This window comes from Oncorhynchus kisutch, linkage group LG8 (genome assembly GCF_002021735.2).
Source record: "Oncorhynchus kisutch isolate 150728-3 linkage group LG8, Okis_V2, whole genome shotgun sequence".
Classification (NCBI taxonomy): Eukaryota; Metazoa; Chordata; class Actinopteri; order Salmoniformes; family Salmonidae; genus Oncorhynchus; species Oncorhynchus kisutch.
In genome coordinates this window covers 29017653-29036734 of record NC_034181.2, presented here as the reverse complement: position 1 = coordinate 29036734, position 19082 = coordinate 29017653, and the positions used below count along the sequence as shown (strand labels likewise).

At 44.4% G+C, this 19082-nt stretch overlaps 1 protein-coding gene across 2 annotated transcripts in view; it reads right to left on the bottom strand.

Annotated features, from left to right (window-relative positions):
- The window catches only part of LOC109894908 (tetratricopeptide repeat protein 28), a 216204-nt gene extending 197333 nt beyond the window's left edge, over positions 1-18871 (bottom strand). Inside the window, exon 1 of one of the 2 annotated variants that reach the window (XM_031830060.1) lies at positions 18025-18871. In XM_031830060.1, the coding sequence (XP_031685920.1) occupies positions 18025-18051 (27 nt within the window). In that variant the 5' untranslated portion in view covers positions 18052-18871. The remainder of the gene's footprint in view (positions 1-18024) is intronic. The other variant, XM_031830061.1, reaches the window with a different exon arrangement.
- Between the last annotated feature and the right edge of the window lie 211 nt (positions 18872-19082).

Genomic DNA, 19082 nt, shown 5'->3' with positions numbered 1-19082 from the left:
ATGATATAATTTGATACAGAATATGTTCTTACTAAATAGACTAATCATTGCTGATCAGGCCCTGTCCTGGATGATATGCCGCCCTGGACGAGACCAACAAAATTGGTGCTCATTTTTTCCTTCACCTGACACAGTGAGTCAACAAAGTCCGTTTTTTACATTTATTTTTAAATCCATTCCAATTATAATATGTGACTCGTTTCAGGAAACTAGGCGTATGTCGCACATCACTACTTCACAGGAAAGGCATGTGAACACATTAGTTTTTTAATCTAAATGTAAAAATTAATTAATTTTTTGGCAGAAATGTCTTCAAGAACATGTGAACATTCATGTGCTAGCTAACATTGAACCTAGCTAATTGGTTAGCTTTAGCTACCTATAGATTCATGCAGGGTAGTAATGTTATGAGTTGGGATTATGGTTCATTGTTTAGCTAGCTAGTTAACTACATGTCTAAACAAAAGACTCCACTATGCATGCAAGGTACCATTTCACTGTACCATCTCCACCTTCTCTATCCTGTACATGTGACAAATAAACTGAGATTTGATTTAGTGTGTGTTTACCAGAGACGGTAATGTAAAGAACAACATGACCTGCACCAAAGTCAAATCTGGATATAACATTAGGCCAACGAGACAGTGTCCAAGTAAAACAATTCTGTGGTAGAATGCCCTGCTTTTAATTTGTCACACTCACAACCGTAAACTATTTTCTGTAATTAGCTCGCCATTATCCTGTAAATAATGATCTATTTGTGAGTTTATTTTCCTGATGCTGTTAGTAATATTATATGGTCATTATTTGAACTGGCCAGCCAGCTAACTTAACATTAGCTAGCTAGCTAACAAGCTAGAAATTAAGCAAAGCATTGTTTAGAAAATTGCTTTTAGTTGCCTGGTTTGCTAGATTGACATATATCAATATATTTTTGAACAGATGGGTTTATTGGTGTTAAAATACACTAGTTATGCTATTTTGGACCACCAGGCTGCTGATGTCATGCAGCCTGCCATTTTTGTGTTTATACTTTTTCATAATGATAACGACAAGTTTGATGTCGGATGACAATAGAATGTTCATGATGCGACAACTGTATACAGGCATGCTGAATGGGTGTAGACAAAGAAGAGCTCTCCAGTAGGTGTAACAAAACATTCAAAGGCCATTTTCTCAAAAGTGGGGTTACAAGTTTATCAACTTTCAAAGCAGAATTACTTTTTCATTGTTCCTCAACTGTAGTGTATGATATACAATCTTCTAGCTCAGAGTCTCTACTTTTATCCAATGCAAAAAACACAATTTCAAATTTTGCTACATAAGAATGAATCGAGTCTGAATGAGTCTGCCCTGCTAGAGCTGCCCCAGTCAACTGTAAGTGCTGTTATTGTGAAGTGGAAACGTCTAGGCGCAGCAACGGCCCAGCCGTGAAGTGGGAGGCCACACAAGCTCACAGAACGGGACTGCCGAGTGCTGAAGTGTCTGTACTCGGTTGCAAGACTCACTACTGAGTTCTAAACTGGAAGCAACGTCAACACAATAACTGTTCGTCGAGAGCTTCATGAAATGGGTTTCCATAGCCGAGCATCCGCAAGCACACAAGCCTAAGATCAATGTGCGGAATGCCAAGCTGGAGTGATGTAAAGCTCACCACCATTGGACTCTGGAGCAGTATTCTCTGGAGTGATGAATCCCACTTCACCATCTGGCAGTCCACTGGATGAATCTGGGTTTGGCGGATTCCAGGAGAACGCTACCTGCCCCAGTGCATAGTGCCAACTGCAAAGTTTGGTGGAGGAGGAATAATGATTTGGGGCTGTTTTTTATGGGTTGGGCTAGGCCCCTTAGTTCCAGTGAAGGAAAATCATAACGCTGCAGCATACAATGACATTCTAGATGATTCTGTGCTTCCAACTTTGTGGCAACAGTTTGGGGAAGGCCCTTTCCTGTTTCAGCATGACAATGCCCCCGTGCACAAAGCGAAGTCCATACAGAAATGGTTTGTCGAGATCAGTGTGTAAGAACTTGACAGGCCTGCACAGAGCCCTGACCTCAACCTCATCAAACACCTTGAGATGAATTGGAATGCCGGCTGCGAGCCAGGCCTAATCGCCCAACATCAGTGCCGACCTCACTAATGCTCTTGTGGCTGAATGGAAGCAAGTATCCGCTGAAATATTCCAACATCTAGTGGAAAGCCTTCCCAGAAGAGGGGAGTTTGTTATAACACAAAAGGGGGGACCAACTCCATATTAATGCCCATGATTATGTAATGAGATGTTTGACTAGCAAGTGTCCACATACTTTTGGTCATGTCGTGTACGCTGGTAGCTTTGATTGACGGGTGCTTTTTCGTGTGAGTTCGCTTATTCTCTATATAGGCCTATATGTCCATAAATAAAGTTTCATAAAGTAGTCTGTCTGGAATCTTTTTAATAAGAATCAAAACGCTTCTGTCATGATGTAATCTTGAAAAAGGCCTGTTGTCAGTAGCTGATGCTACATTATTTCTCTCATTATGGCGTCCTCTCTATGAAGAACATATGACAATGCATCGAATCACCACAGCAGCAGGGTCTGTGACGTTATGCAAATATTTTGGGAAAAGTGGGAGAAAACCCATCGGACTTCATTTGAATGGTTTTGTGCATCGGAATGGGATTACTCCGTTAATGTTGTGTCAATACGAAAATGCAACAGATCCTCTCCAACCTGGCATTTCTTAATTTGTATAATGAAATTTTTCAAAAGCCTATGTCAGATACTCCAATGAGTGTAATTTGCTCCAATGAGAGTAATTTACTTAATATTACTTGAGAAATAATGTTGACATCATTAGAAAGAAGCTATTATCCTCTTTTCTACTGTAGTTATGTAATTCAAAATGTGTTTATTCTGTTGTTGCTAGCGATATTCATAAAAATATTGTCATATTTGCGGACCCCCTGCAGTACCCCTGCTTTAGAAGGCAGTCTGGATGGACCTCTAAATGCCCTGTCTATTCACTGCTATCCCAGTCCAATTACACATCGTCTCACCATGCCCTCTCCTTTCTCAGACGCCCGGCTTGTCACTTTCTGATATGGAGGACTTTACAACGTTGAAGGTCGGTTCATCTATACACTTCACCTCATTTCCCCATGCTGCTCACCCTCTCCCAGAAGAGAGCCTTTTGATTGGTGTCCATTTGAAAAAAAGAGCTTTGAGCAGAGGGGAGAGGAATCAGAGCTGCCTCGCATAGCCTCGCCAGGGCCTGAGAAAAGAGCTTTGAGTATAGGGGAGAGGAATCAGAGCTGCCTCGCATAGCCTCGCCAGGGCCTGAGAAAAGAGCTTTGTGAAGCGCCATTCCTGACTGCAGTCAGCTATAATGGTTTTCAATTAACCAGGGGATAAGAGTGTGAACTAATCTGGCCCAGCACAGGAGAGCCTGTCATGCAATATTCATGTACACAAACTAATGAAAGCCCAGATTAGCCTACATATTTACATGGGGTCGGCTCTGTGCCGACAGTCTGTCCAACATGAAAGGAATCAGCCGCTGAGGAGAGGGATGGAGGGACTGAAAGAGAGAGATAGAGGAGAGGAAAGAGAGCAAAGAGAGAGATAGAGGAGAGGAAAGAGAGCAAAGAGAGAGAAAGAGGAGAGGAAAGAGAGAGATAGAGGAGAGGAAAGAGAGCAAAGAGAGAAAGAGGAGAGGAAAGAGAGAGATAGAGGAGAGGAAAGAGAGCAAAGAGGAGAGGAAAGAGAGCAAATAGAGAGATAGAGGAGAGGAAAGAGAGAGATAGAGGAGAGGAAAGAGAGCAAAGAGAGAAAGAGGAGAGGAAAGAGAGAGATAGAGGAGAGGAAAGAGAGCAAAGAGAGAAAGAGGAGAGGAAAGAGAGAGATAGAGGAGAGGAAAGAGCAAAGAGAGAGATAGAGGAGAGGAAAGAGAGCAAAGAGAGAAAGAGGAGAGGAAAGAGAGAGATAGAGGAGAGGAAAGAGCAAAGAGAGAGATAGAGGAGAGGAAAGAGCAAAGAGAGAGATAGGAGAGGAAAGAGAGCAAAGAGAGGGGGAGACAGAGTGAGAGAGGAAAGAGAGCAAAGAGAGAGAAAGCGGGGAAGACAGAGTGAGAGAGGAGAGGAAAGAGAGCAAAGAGAGAGAAAGAGAGGGGGAGACAGAGTGAGAGAGGAGAGAAATACTGTAGCGAGGGAAGAAAACTATTTAGAGTGAGAAAGAGGGGAGTGAGGGGAGGGACTGAGGGAGAGACAAAATGAGAGGGTGAAAGTGACCTTAAAAAGACCTCGAGAAAGGAGGGGAGTAAATGAGATCACAGGATAAGGAGAGGAGAAGAAAAGAAAAGAGGCATGACTCCTCAAAAGAGATTACAGATCATCTGCATTTTACCTTTTCATCCCCTGCTATCATTATACTCTCTAAAAGCGGTTACTACCCCTCTTCTCAAAACCACAGCAATCTGATGGAGTGATCTTGACAAATTGGGCTGCTGAGAAGAGGGTGCAGTCGTTTCTTCCAGGGGAGGGGTTGTAGACAGAGAGAGCGGTGTCTAAGACGGGACAGAGATATAACAGTAATTGTTTGATATGTTGGGGAGCTCTTGCCTGGAGTCCCCCAGAAAGTGTTAAGGGGTGAAAATGGGGAGGCGTTCCAAGCGTAAAGGCACCATCTCATCAAGACTGTAGCAACAACGAAATGCTTTGTGATAATCATACAAAGCCCTTTATGTCTACATTATGTGTATGTATCAAAATGATGTCAGAAATTCATCCTTAATCCATAGTTAAGAATAAAATATTTAAGACTTCAAAGCTGGATTCATGTGAGGCTGGGCATACCAATTCCACACGAGGTGACTTTTTATGAAGCATTAACATGTGTATGTCAAACAGGAAGCTACTGGTGGGTTTAGTTTGAAATTATCCTTTGCCATTTTTTGTAGAGGTCTCAGAATTAATTTTATGCCCCATGGATATCTAATGTTATGCTTTTACGGACTTACACATTCTAGAAATAATGGAAAAGTCATTGGAAACAACTAGGCATGCTGAGCTGTAACATGTGTTGTTAGCTGTCTGTTAGCCTGTTCTATTTCATTATCACGGTCCAAGGTTCTCCTGTGCTTGCTTTGATGTGCTAATGGTGAAATGCAGCACTATGTACGAGGACGCCAGCATTGAATCATTTGAAAATAGAAATTACTCAAAGGTTTTTTGTTTCAAGGACTCGGAACTAGATCGGAGCAGGCTAATGAATTCAATATTCGATCAATGTGCTGGGCTGGCAGGTTCTTCCTCCTCCATCGCTGGTTGTGAGAACATTTTGAAGTAAAATGTGAGAAATGTGCAGATTCACAGCTGAAGGGTGTATCTTCCTCAGAGACAGAGGGAGAAGGAGAGCAGGACAGACAGAGAGGTAGAGTGAGAGAGATGAGAGGCAGGGAGGGAATAAGACAGGAAGATATGAGAGACGGGCCGCCAGGGCGGATATGTTGATCTGAGGGCCATCGCCAAAGGCAGACAGAAATGCTTGAATTGCATTTTCTGCCTCTAACTGGTGTTTAATCGAGAGACAGATGGGGGTTGAAGTGGGCAACTTGATCTCCTCCAATAACTTACAATGACAAGAGCTGCTCAGATATTCAACAACCTGAAACTAAAGGGTTTTGTCAGCAAAAAGAAATCTGCACTTTACAAGTGTGAGAGAGGTCTGTGAAAGAAAAAAGTTGTTTGAGGAAAGTTGACATAACAAAAGATAGAGAGTGCAGCCTGATCGAGAGAGCAGAAGAGGTAGGCCCGTACCATCTGTTCACCATTATGTCTGGGATCCCTTGTTGAAATGCTGCAGAACCCAACATTTACTTGCATATTGCCATATCTCTGTTTTACTCTGTGTATGTAATCATGATGCTGCCTTCACTTTCACTTTACTGAAAACACAATGAGACCAGTGTTCCAAACATGAACGCCACAACTTTGCATGTCCATGCATTTTAGATGAATTTATGGTACGAACGCTAGAAAGATTTAGACACAAAAAAAAGGAGGTCAAGGGGCACTGTGCATAGCTAAACTCTGAGAGGCATAACTGAGACACTGGATCTACTACAGCACGTATTCATACTGTCCCCAACAGACACCAGTCTACAGTGTGGTGGCAGTTCCAGGGCAGTCTTGGGTAGAGACAGGGTTCAGCAGAACAACTGAGACAAAGGCTCAGACTCACTTGATGCCCTGATCGCTTTGATATCCACATCTGTTAGCTCCTCAGTAAAGCTTGAGGAGTAGGGTTGGAGGAGGGTGGGGACCCCCCTTCCTCCCTGGGGACCAGTTACATTTTCATTTGATAGGAACTGGAAAACCAGCATCTGTAATTAGATTACAAGTAGATGGATGAAAAGGGAGGGGGGGGGGGAATCAAGTTAATTAACTCAAACGATATTCTAATCAGGTTTCATAATCCCCCCCACCCCTCCTCTCAGCTCTCTGAAACAACCTCCAATCTGGATCCTCTCACAAATCCCCGGGGCTCACCATCATACCAACCAAGAGTAGCTGGGCTAAGATCATTTGGCGCTAATTTCCCAAACAGAAAAGCACTTAAGACATGCATTGACTGAGAGGAGTAAGTGGGCGCGTCCATAGCTAATGAGCAAAGCGGAACATACAGAATACGCACGGCGATGAAAGGCGGAAAAAAAACATTTTGAGAAGTGAGAGGCAGTTGCTCTGCCGAGGCGAGGAGGCAGCTTCCATCAGCACAGGAAATGAGGACACGGAATTGAAAGAGTATTTTTTCCGGACGTGGGGAAACACTCCTCTGATAACAGACAAAGATGCTGCTCTGAACCAGTGTCATCTGCCACGCGCCAGTCTACGCTATCTGCCAACCTGTCTGTCTGTCACACACTGGTTCAGAAGGCAGACTCCCTACAGCAAAGTGACATGTGGAGGGGGGCTTGGTAGGTCAGTATCACACTCTGTATGTGACACTGACCAATTGCTTTACTGGCAGTATATTTGTCTTGTAGACGCTGTTTTTGTTGGCGCTACTGAAGTAGAAAAATGATTCCAACCTTGTTCCGTAACAGAGCCACTCAGACATCACACAGACAATTCAATCAACCATCCATTATATTTGTCTCTTACTTTGATTGGAAATCCATTTCAAATGTCAAGTCATTTTCCATTTCTCACACTGCATGAATGAATCAGAAAGTGACAAAATCTTTCAATCAAACGGAGCCAGAGATTACATGTCAGACTGGTGAATATTTCCCAGTCAGACCACGACGCTGAGTGATAGTGTATAGCAGCTGCTGTCCGATCCTATCAGTTATGAAGAACAGGGATGGGTAAAGGTAGTGCTGAGCAATTAACCACATTTTAACGGGGCTCTTATTAATTGCTTTATACTGAGTTGTTAGAGAATGGAATGTTTTCAAAGTTTTGGCAATTGAATGTTCTCAATATTTGGCTTTGTAATTTCAATGAAAAAGCCCATATTTCATAATGCATTTAAACATATAAAAGGTTTTTTTTATTATTTTTTATGAACTGAAACCGAACAGATTTTTAAAATCATTAATCGCTCAGCACTAGGTAAAGGTCATGCAGGGGCTTGGTGTTGTGATGTGTGTAAGGATATTCGAGTAATTCACTCTTTGTTTCAGCATTTGATGCCACAATCCTCTCAAAAGGGTGAGACAAGAACTACAGTTTCCTGGCGTAGTCTACATGGCTCTGGCTGCTGATACAGACTCCGACTGAACACACGCCCAATCATTTGATTAGCAGTGCTATCACAGAGACAGACACCAGCCAGTTACCAAATTAGGCTGGGTTCCAAAGCCCCCCCCCCCACACACACACACACACACACAAAAGTAGCAACAAGTAGGATTAGCAGATCAAACAAGGTTCCCCTTGGACTAGGAGTGTACATTGGCTCATGCAGCACTGGTTTGATTTTAAAGCATTTGCTCCACCTCTACTTTTACCTCAAAAACAAGCTGTGGGGAGCTTTCCTCTCATCTAACAAACAAACCTAGCCTGCTAGTTGAGTCAGTGGAGAGCTATAGCCAAGGACATTCCCCAGACTATGCTGTGAGTTTCAGGCAGGCAGTCGTCACCGTTGTCACTGCAGCCCTCCTCTCAGGCAGCGCTGCCACCGTCGTCACCGTTGTCACTGCAGCCTTCCTCTCAGGCAGAGCTGCCACCGTCGTCACCGTTGTCACTACAGCCCTCCTCTCAGGCAGCGCTGCCACCGTCGTCACCGTTGTCACTGCAGCCCTCCTCTCAGGCAGCGCTGCCTGAAGCCCTTCTCACTTAGCCCGACAGACAGGCAGACGGACAGGCAAAGGGAGGAGGGCTCTAGGAAATTGATTTATTGGCTGGAATCTCATCAGCTCCAGTAAACTACAGTCAGTGCCTTTCTATTTAAAAAGTCATGTGTTCATACAGTAAGCTACCGTATGACAGGAGGAGAAGGTTTTATAGTCACTTCAATTAACGTCACTATCTTTCTGGAGGCTTGACGGCAGTGGTTATGTAAGGTCCAGATCAGTTTCCTCTCTGGGAGCCAGAGGTACCAGGTGGACAGGCCCATCTGGGCCATGCAGCCAGGGAGGGAGGGACAGCCCGGGAGGGACAGCTGGTGCCAGTCGGAGCCCGTTGGCCACAGGTGCAGCCGTGCACGGTGACAACTCCACAGACTGAGACACTGATTAACAACATACCATACAGTACCTCAAAGAGCTGGGAATGCCAGTCAGCATTGTTCTGTAAAGATTCTAATGTCCCCTGGACGCTGTTGTAAAACTGCACTGACAAACAGAAGGAAAGGCCCTCAGCCCATCACAGTATCAGTTTCACACCAACCTCATCAATCACAGTCACCATCAGGGTCTGGACCTCTGACCCTCTTCCTTATCACTGACGTCCTCTCCCAGTGTCACAGCTTCATACACCAACTTCATTAAGCCTTCCTTTAACATGAATTCAACGGTCTGTTTGTGGGATGTCCCAGAGACCAGGGCTTCTCCCATAAAGAGTAACCTGATGCTTTAGACAGACACTCCAGCAGTACTGTGTAGCGTAGCCGTGTAAAGTTAAAGCATGTATACACACCACCACTCTTTCATTCACCACCCTCTCCAACATACTGCCACGGCTTTGTTCATATTTAGACCATGGGGGGGGGGCTACATTACCCTCCCAAGTGTTAATCATGTGAGTAATTTCACACCTGAAGTGTTACACCAACTGTTGTGAGCCAAGTTATGCTCTTTTGTTCCACACAGTAATTATGTCTCATTTTAACAGCATCAATTGGTGCAGCTTCAGAGAGTAGAGACAACACACTTTTTATTGTGGAGACAGGGTAGAGATAGTGGTGCTAAACATGTTCAGTTCAGGATGATTTCAGAGTGGATCATCCAGACAGGTGGCAGGGGGATGAGTCGCCCAAAACCTTTTACACTGCTATTAATACAGCCATAACTAAAGCAATAGAAGACAGTCCCACCACAGAATAGACATTCCATATTGTCTGGCTGACTGTCAGAGTGACTGCAGAAGATCTGTGAGTGAGTGAGTAGCTTTCAACTCGCTATATTTAGCCTCCCAAAGCGGGTGGGTCCAACGAGATTCCACAGAGGTAATTGGAGACCTCTCCAGACTAGAGAACAATATTTGCTCTAATATGACCTTAGAGCCTTGAGTGAGAGGAATATATATCTAATGAGATGAGTGGAGGAGAGTTAGATGAGAGGAGTATAGCACATTGTTGTCCTTGATAGATTATATTGTGTATATATATTATTCTGCTTCATCATTGCCCAGATTCAGGACACAATCAGCCACAGCACACACAGCATGCACACACAACCATTTGTCATACATGAACATGTAGACATGAGAATGGAAATTTGTGAATGAACATATTCAGCCATCACATTCATTCAATCATATATATATATATATATATATATATATACACACATAGATAAATCCTGTGTTGCAAAGCAATTGACTGCAGTTCTGAATGGTGGGGAAGAAATGAAGGTGGTATGCACATCTATGAATGCGTGTTGCAATGATATTAAAATCAATAAAAACAGCAATGGTGACATAAAAATGCCCTAAATAACCAGGAAAGGATGCTAAAGAAGAGGAGAAACAAGTCAATGGGCTGTCAAAGCATCCTCCAGGGAGAGGGAGAGGAGGCAGAGAGGGGAGAGACAGCACAGCAGTATAAGTAGGTAATAGAACATGGAGTTAAATATATAATGAGTGATGAGATCATTAGACATTGTGGAGTGAGTAGATGTGCAGAGGGGGTGTTGTGTTGTATCTCTCATTAGTGTGTCTCTGATTTCCTTTGTCTCCACCTGTCTGTCTGCCTTGTTAAGAGCCCCGGGATAAAGTCTCTTCTCTACCTCAGAAGAGGAGCTGGGAGAGAACGTATCTTCTGCAACGGAATGTCAGTTCTACATTAGGCCCACATATCTCAGCGAATATAAACATATGCCTAACATGATCCTATATAAAGCCCATAGAAATAAAGGTGAGCCCACGGGGTAGGGAACAGGAGCTAAACCGAGCCCTGAGAGATGGTTATGGGAAACCTCGGTGGACTTGGGTCAATACATTTCTCCTTCCTTCCTACTGCTTTTAAGGCCAGCAGTAAAATCCCTCCCTGGCTGCCCTCAGCAGGTTCAGCATGGCAGAGGAGAGGAGGGGAGGAGAGGAGGAGGGCCAGCTAGGTGAGAGTGACACTGAGGGAAACTAAAACAATCTGCTCAGAGCTCTGCTGCTTCTCTGACCCCTGGAGGAACAATCTGCTGAAACCATCTGGGTCTCTGTCATGCTACCTCTCTCTCTTTCTCTCTCCTCACAGGGTCAAACTAATCAAATTCATATCATCTTCTAAAATCTTTAAGTCACAGGTCAAATGCATGGCCTCTCCCACTTCTGGATGGAGGAGGGCTTAACCATGTCAATCTGTTGAGTGTCTTTCTGGGTGTAAAGTGGTCAAGAGGATTGAAGGGTACAGTCATTCCACAGAGAGACTGACCTTCCCCATCCTGGAGTCCCCCAAAGAGAAGCTGCCAGGCCACCATGGTCCCTCCTCAGACTGGCTCTATAAGGAATGAAACAGCAGCAGGCCACAAAGGCTCTGGCTAAGCCCTGGACACACTCCTGGAAAATTGCCATCTCTGAGGGGATGGAATTAGTGGGATTTAGGGGCGTATGTGTGAGGCAGGGTGGTATTAGCGGCTCTCCAACCCATCTCTCTGCTGACCAGATCACAGGCCTTTAAAACACACAAGTCTTGCGTTTCTGTCACAGCAACAGGCATAGGTCTGAGCCTAGACGGAGACACCGACAACTGCAACGTCTTCAGTCTGGGCTGGTACGGAGCCAGGGAGCCATTCCATAGCAGAGTTATAGGGGAATGTACATAATGGGTTTTTGGCCACTGAGTTGATAGTAAATGTTGTGAAACAGAAAAAGGAATGCATGTTTTTCATTCTATGCGCAGGGAAACGCATTGAGGATAAATGGATGTGTCTCTTGGACTGTAGATAGCACTCAATCATGGCCTGATTTTCCTACAGCCTATGAAATACTGCTGCTCTGTATGTTAGCGGCATACTTGCACATAGTGGAGGGGCTTAACCACTAAATATACTGGGGATGGGGCCCACAATATGATTTTTCCACCTCATAGCACGGGGAAACTTGCTCCAATTGAACTGGCGATATTACCTGTAGAACCACCCATTGGCAGGCACCTCCAGGACCCACAACGCACCAGACCACACCCCTGGAACAATGACCTCAATAAACCCAAACACACACCCAATGACACCAACCCAGAGCACAGGGGGTAAAAAAAACAGCATGTGTTGAGTTAGCTCTCTGAGGCTTGGAGAAAAACACCCATGTATCATTTTACACATATATCAATCTGTCCGTTCACCTCTAGATAGCTTTCTGGTTATCCATCTGCACAAACATTGATTCTCGGTGTGCAGGTCGCAGGAATGAGGATTAATGACAATAGAATGGCACAGTCACCATTGTTCCTATTGTTACTCTTATTTTGACAGTGGTCTCCCTCCCCAGTGTGCCAGGCCAGGCTGACATAAGCCTACAGCTCATGAGTACTGCAGACCACTGCGTCACAATAAGAGCAAGGGAGGCCTTGCACTCCGGGAAGCTCCATCGCCTCTCTCCTCCATCTCTGTCCTCCGGTCCCCAGATGGGGAGGGGGTGGGATTAGCAGAGCAAGGAGAGCACATAAATTTCAGCTGCTGGTGCTGAGTTGTTTGCTGTCCTTTCGCTCTCTCCATCCCTCCCCTCCCTGGTCTCTTCCTGCCTCCCTCCTTCCCCCAGAGGATGGACCGCGAGGGCTAAGATAGCCATGCTGCGGCCGCTTCCCGTTCCGCTAGGCATGCTGGGTCTTAAATACTGCGCAGCATCAGGAACAGCAGGTGCTATCACTCCCTATCATTAATTATCCCTGCCGCTTCACTCTGGGGCCCTCTCCTTCTCTCACTCCTCAACTCCAAATATTTATCTCCTGTACAATCTCTCTCATTCCATTCCCACACTCTACCTCCTTTCTCTCACTTTCTCTTATTCAATTCATCTCCAATTCTATCAATGTCTACAGCTCTACAGTAATGCCATCTCCTCTCCTCCTCTACATCTTCCAGATCTCTGCTTATATTTCTAGCTCTATCCATCTCCTTTTCCATCTCGCATTCATTTGCATCTTGCATTCATTCGCATTCATTTGTTCCCTGATGTGTCTCGATCTCTGTCCAACGTTCTCCTAACTTCTCCCAGCCTGCTGACAATCAACCGGGCAGGTTTATCTTGTTTCCCTGCTCCCTCCCTCCTCTCCCCCTCAGATGCGTGTCCTCCAGCCTCTCCTCACATTCTGATGGCTTTTCCTCTGCCGTAAATCTATTCCAAACTGCCGGCCTGCTGCTGCTGCCAGCCAGGAGAAGTCACAGGGAAATAATGCTGAATCAAAATAAAAACACAGAATAAGAACCCCCCCCCCCCAAGTCGAAATGTGGCGAACAAGGTCAGAGATGAAGGAGTGACCCTGGAGATGATAAGGGCTTAGGCCACAACTAGACTCCCCTGACATACTGTAAACAGAGACATAAGGCTCTGCCATACGGCTGGGTCCTAGTCAGACACAGGTGAATGTGCTTTAAGTCAACTGAGAGAGCCCCAGAAGAACCGCTGGCATGACCACAAAAACAAACAGTGACTTCCCCATCCTTGGGTTCAGGCTGCCATAAACTTGGCTGTGAACTACAAACGTGCAAACCAGTTCTGTAAACTGAGACCAGCTAGAGGCATGGTAACAGGATGTCAGGCCTTTCCACACAGACAGATAGCGGAGGGTGATAATGACACATGGAGAAGTGGAGACGACTAGCTGAGGGGTTACAGGTGAGGGGGGGTCCGTTCTGAGCTGCACACGTACAAATAGAAAAAACAATACTCACAATGCTTTTACCTTCTCTGCACTGCATTCTGTGTGAGGATACTGCCTGCGGTCTACTTCTTTATTCAGTTGTGCCGCGGTTGGAGGTACAGAACAGGTGCAGTCTGTGTTTCCACACGCTTGTCCTCGACCGGCAGCATGGCCACCACCACGGACCGCAGGCTCACAACCTCAGGCTCAGACAGGACACACCTTCAGTGTTCCTTATAGCATCGCCCACTGCTGGGGTAATACCAATGGCCCAGCTCTATAGGACTACAGTCATTCTGGGAGGACAGTGTGTCTGGATTAGCTGGCTTGTTAGGAGCAGTGACTGGACTAATGGTCAGATCTAGAGAGTTGATGGCTCAAATCCCCACTGTGCATTTGGCAGTTAAGCCTGTGAACAAAGCTATCTGCTAAGCGAAGATTGATTATTATTGAACAGGCAGGCTTATCTTGACTATGTCTGAACCTTGAGTAGGAGTCCCCCCCCAGTTCCGTGTTTCCTACTCTGTTTAATTACAAAAGTGTAATAGAGCCTGCTCTCTAATCGGGGTTCAGGTGTTCTGTGCATTCAAACGGCACAGAGGAGCAGCAAGGAGGCCTATCCTACTAATCCACTGGAAAACCTGGAATTTTCACCTTTTCCATCCTTTTGGATAGATGCTATCAGGGGCCAACAGCAAGGGAATCTCTCTCCAACTCTCTCTCCCTCCAACATCACTGAGCAGATATGGACTTTTAACTTATTAGTGTAATCCATTATGAGGTAGGGCAGACACTTGGCCTGAGTCGATATGATCCTCCTATGCTTTCCTATTGATCTCCATCAAACTACAAGTGGAGCAACACGACGGATTGAAAAACAGACACATTATAAGTGAGAGTGGGAATACTGAACTGAAGGACCTTCTCAGCCATTGCTGTGTCTGTGTGTGTCTGTGAGTGGTTTAGAAAAGAAAGTAGTCTCCAGAAACCACAGGAGAGGAACACAATGGCTGTATCTTTGCCTCCATTGTTCTTCCTGACTGCCTTGTGCAATGCCTCAATGCCTAGGACAGAGCGCACAGTCAGGAGATGTCTTTGGTGCTATACCAGAGGACAGGATGAAGGGACAATGTCACACACACGCCCAAACAGTGTGTGAAAAGACACCTGAATGTTTTTAATGTGCAGTCAGCGTTATATGACAGTCTCTATGGGTGTGCCACAGGGTTCAATTCTCGGGCAGACTCTCTATATAAATCAATGATGTTGCTCTTGCTGCTGGGGATTCTCTGATCCACCTCTACGCAGACGACACCATTCTGTATACTTCTGGCCCCTCTTTGGACACTGTGTTAACTCACCTCCAGACGAGCTTCAATGCCATACAACTCTCCTTCCGTGGCCTCCAACTGCTCTGAAATGCAAGTAAAACTAAATGCATGCTATTCAATCGATCACTGCCCGCACCTGCTCACCCGTCCAGCATCACTACTCTGGACAGCTCGGACTTAGAATACATGAACAACTACAAATACCTGGGTGTCTGGTTAGACTGTAAACTCTCCTTCCAGACTCACATTAAGCATCTCCAATCCAAAATTAAATCTAGAATCGGCTTCCTATATCGCAACAAAGCATCCTTCACTCATGCTGCCAAAAAAAACTGACTATCCTACCGATCCTTGACTTCGGTGATGTCATCTATAAAATAGCCTCCAACACTCTACTCAACAAACTGGATGCAGTCTATCACAGTGCCATCCGTTTTGTCACCAAAGCCCCATACACTACCCACCATTGCGACCTGTATGCTCTCGTTGGTTGGCCATCGCTTCATACTCGTCGCCGAACCCACTGGCTACAGGTTATCTACAAATCTCTGCTAGGTAAAGCCCCGCCTTATCTCAGCTCACTGGTCACCATAGCAGCACCCACTCGTAGCACGCACTCCAGCAGGTATATCTCACTGGTCACCCCCAAAGCCAATTCCTCCTTTGGTCGTCTTTCCTTCCAGTTCTATGCTGCCAATGACTGGAACGAATTGCAAAACTCTCTGAAGCTGGAGACTCACATCTCCCTCACTAGCTTTAAGCACCAGCTGTCAGAGCAGCTCACAGATCACTGCACCTGTACATAGCCCATCTATCTACCTACCTCATCCCCATACTGGTATTTATTTATTTTGCTCCTTTGCACCCCAGTATCTCGACCTGCACATTCATCTTCTGCCGATCTACCATTCCAGTGTTCAATTGCTATATTGTAATTACTTCGCCACCATGGCCTATTTATTTCCTTAACTTACCTCATTTGCACTCACTGTATATAGACTTTTTGTTGTCTTTTGTTCTACTGTATTATTGATTGTATGTTTTGTTTATTCCATGTGTAACTCTGTTGTATGTGTCGAATTGCTACGCTTTATCTTGGCCAGGTCGCAGTTGCAAATGAGAACTTGTTCTCAACTAGCCTACCTGGTTAAATAAAGGTGAAATAAAATAAATAAAATGTGTAGGTCGTTTCGCGTGGAAAGTGAGTTAGTAAGTTAGTGTGTGTATGTGTGTGTGTGTGTGCATGCGTGTGTGTGTGCGTGAGCTATTGATGTGCAAAATAGCATTGCATTTAAATGACTCAATACACTTCAAACATGTAATAACCTTTGTTCATTGTTGTGAGGCACCACACTTGAAATCCAGTTTATTCAGCCTTTAACAACATGTAGGCCTTAATTGAATCAATAACTTCAATGGAAATGAATGACAACATTCTCCCTTATGGTTTTTTAAGGTTGAGCAACTTTGCTGCAGTGTGACTGGGTTTGGATTCCAGCTGTGAGTAAAGGCTTTTAATCCTCAGAGGGGGGTCTCGTGGATGATTCTGGCAGAGCTGCAGCGCAGCTGCTGGAATGATTCATGACATGCACCGGTCTTTTCTTTACTGTGGTAATCATTCTATAATAAGAACCTTTCTTTTACATTTCTCTTTTCATCATCAGCAAATTATTCAGGATCAAAAGTATTCTCATTAATTACTATCCCCATTACATGATTCAGAACAAACGACTGATAAAGCCGAATTTGAGCAATGAGCAGATAGAGCAAGTTTGCCGACACTGTGTGTATGTCTCAGTAGTCTGAATTGGCTTCCTCTCCTCATGTCCTTTCATCCATCTCCTTATCTCCTTTCATCCATCTCCAATCCCTCACCTTTGCTGATCTAAAATCAGGGATATGAGTAAGACATATCAACGTTGTTTCTTTCCGTAGGTCAAATCTTAAGGGTCATTTGGCCTAAACAAAATTAGATTAGGGAAGATACTTTGACTATCGAGATGCAACACATTCTGGGAGTATGTCATTTCTCATATCAATAGACAACTGCCACCTAGTGGGAAGAAAGCGTAATATCTGCTGCACCTTTGCCCATGAGAGGTTTCGTGCTTTTCAGATGATGCATGTAAGCCTATATTTTTCCATGTGGTAATACTTGAACGTTTCTCAAGGAAAACAATAGAAGAGAGTTTAGAGGAAAATATTATAGTTTCCTCCAAAAGTGGGGATTAATTGTTGCTGGCTTAACTTTAAAGACACCATTTATTATATAGGCAATACTGTTATGTTTTTGTCGACTTTCTATAATCTCAATTTCACAGTTAGATGGGATGACGCACAGCTATCTGCAAATCCTACACAAAATGCCTTAATTATCCCTCAGTGATGTCCCTGACTTGTCAATTCGTAAAGAAGGCCACTAAAGGGTCGTGGTTGCAAACTGTTGGTTTCTACACAAATCGATGGCAGTAGCATAAAGGATATACATACAAGGAGATTGTACTTACATTTCTCAAGGGCAATGAATGCGCAATGTTATGGGATGTCTATATCACCTTTAAGACTATTTGCCTTCCTATTTCTGGCTGAAACTGGGCTATACATTTATGTCAAATAACCTACACATTTTCAACGGAAATAGAGTACAGAACTAAAAGGATGTTTAATTCATTTTATGGACAATTACATGTCATTCGATTGAACCGTTTGACACGCACCGTCACTCATCTCCAGACTGTTTTCAAGTTCATTTTATTCACCCGAGCATAATTATTCACATTCGCTCCCACTCACGAGTCGTGTCCAGCAAAAGGATATGCAGGTTTGTGAAAACTGCCATTTCTTAATTATTATCAATAACCTAATGAAACAAATGTCACTGTTGAATCAGCAAACATGAGCCCAGAAATGAATACAAGTGCCTATCCAAAAGGAACAATTAAAATAGAAACATTGACTGGCCCTATAGCCTATCTTGTGGCCATAAAGTAGTAGGCTACAATACTGGAACAAAATAAAAATGCATATATTGCCTTTTGGCCAAAACGACAAGCCGTGTACACAGTACGTGTAACCTAACCAACCTATCATCCTAAAACCGAGTCCCCGGTAAACTTGGAAAGAATGTACCGGTGAGATTATTCATTACCTACAAGTATATTACAGAAAACTAAAACATATCAGTTTCACTCACCTTCTTCCGGGGCTGCCATTTCATCATATTTGTAAACCAAAAATGTACAGCATCAAGATATTATATAAGAGGAAAATTGAGATTCAAGGGAATTCCAAGAGCAAGTCATGCTGCTTCTTGACTTCCCTCAATTTTGCAGCATATTTTCTCCAAGAAGCGGCGCATGATAGGCGATGCACGGTTCTACGTCAAGTGGGGAGAGATGGCACGCGATAGCACCTTTTAATTCAACTAATGGGATGAAGGAGAATATTGTTGACTAAAACATCTGAATGTCCCGGTTTTCAGTTCAACCGTTTTGGATAAATTAGACTATGGGCCACGGAGTGTAAAATCCAAACTACAAATCCGAGATGAGCCACCCCTTCTTGTACAGTCCTGTCGGTAGATCGCTCCGCTGGCAGTCTTATAGCAGGGTTTTCGAGATCTATCCAGTTACTTTGTCTGCGGGACTATGTGGAAATTCATTCTTCAACTTTTTTGTCAACCTCCACGTCGTTCGTGCATTACAAAACCATTAGTCCGACAGCAAAAATAAACACAAATCCAACGTTGTGTGCTTATCCCACCGAAATACGGGTATTTCCAAAACCTTTTCAAAACACTGAAACATTTGACAACTCTTGTTAATTCCTTATCTAACGGTAAAAAAAAAATGTGGCATCAAATGTCTAGCAAATGTCAGTGCCAAAAACAGATCTCTACCGCGAACGTGCTACATACACAGCGCAAAAGAAACAGTCGCGGGAGGAGAGGGGGCAGAAACAAATCCCTGGAATTTCTATGAGAGGAGCTGTAAGGATATCCTGCAACAGCAACAAACTGGACGACACAACTATAATGACTCCTTTCCCTGCTCCTTAGCGCTCGGGATTTGCAGCGCTCAGAGCTGGAACCGAGCTGCACAGGCACGAGCCGGCGCGGTCATACTCTAACCATAGCGCGCGCGACGGATATAAAGCCGATGTGGCCAGAGAAAAGAGTCCAGACAGAGCTGAGCCAACACTGCACTAACACAAGGGACCCCAGGAAGGTATGGCACAACTATAAAGACACTG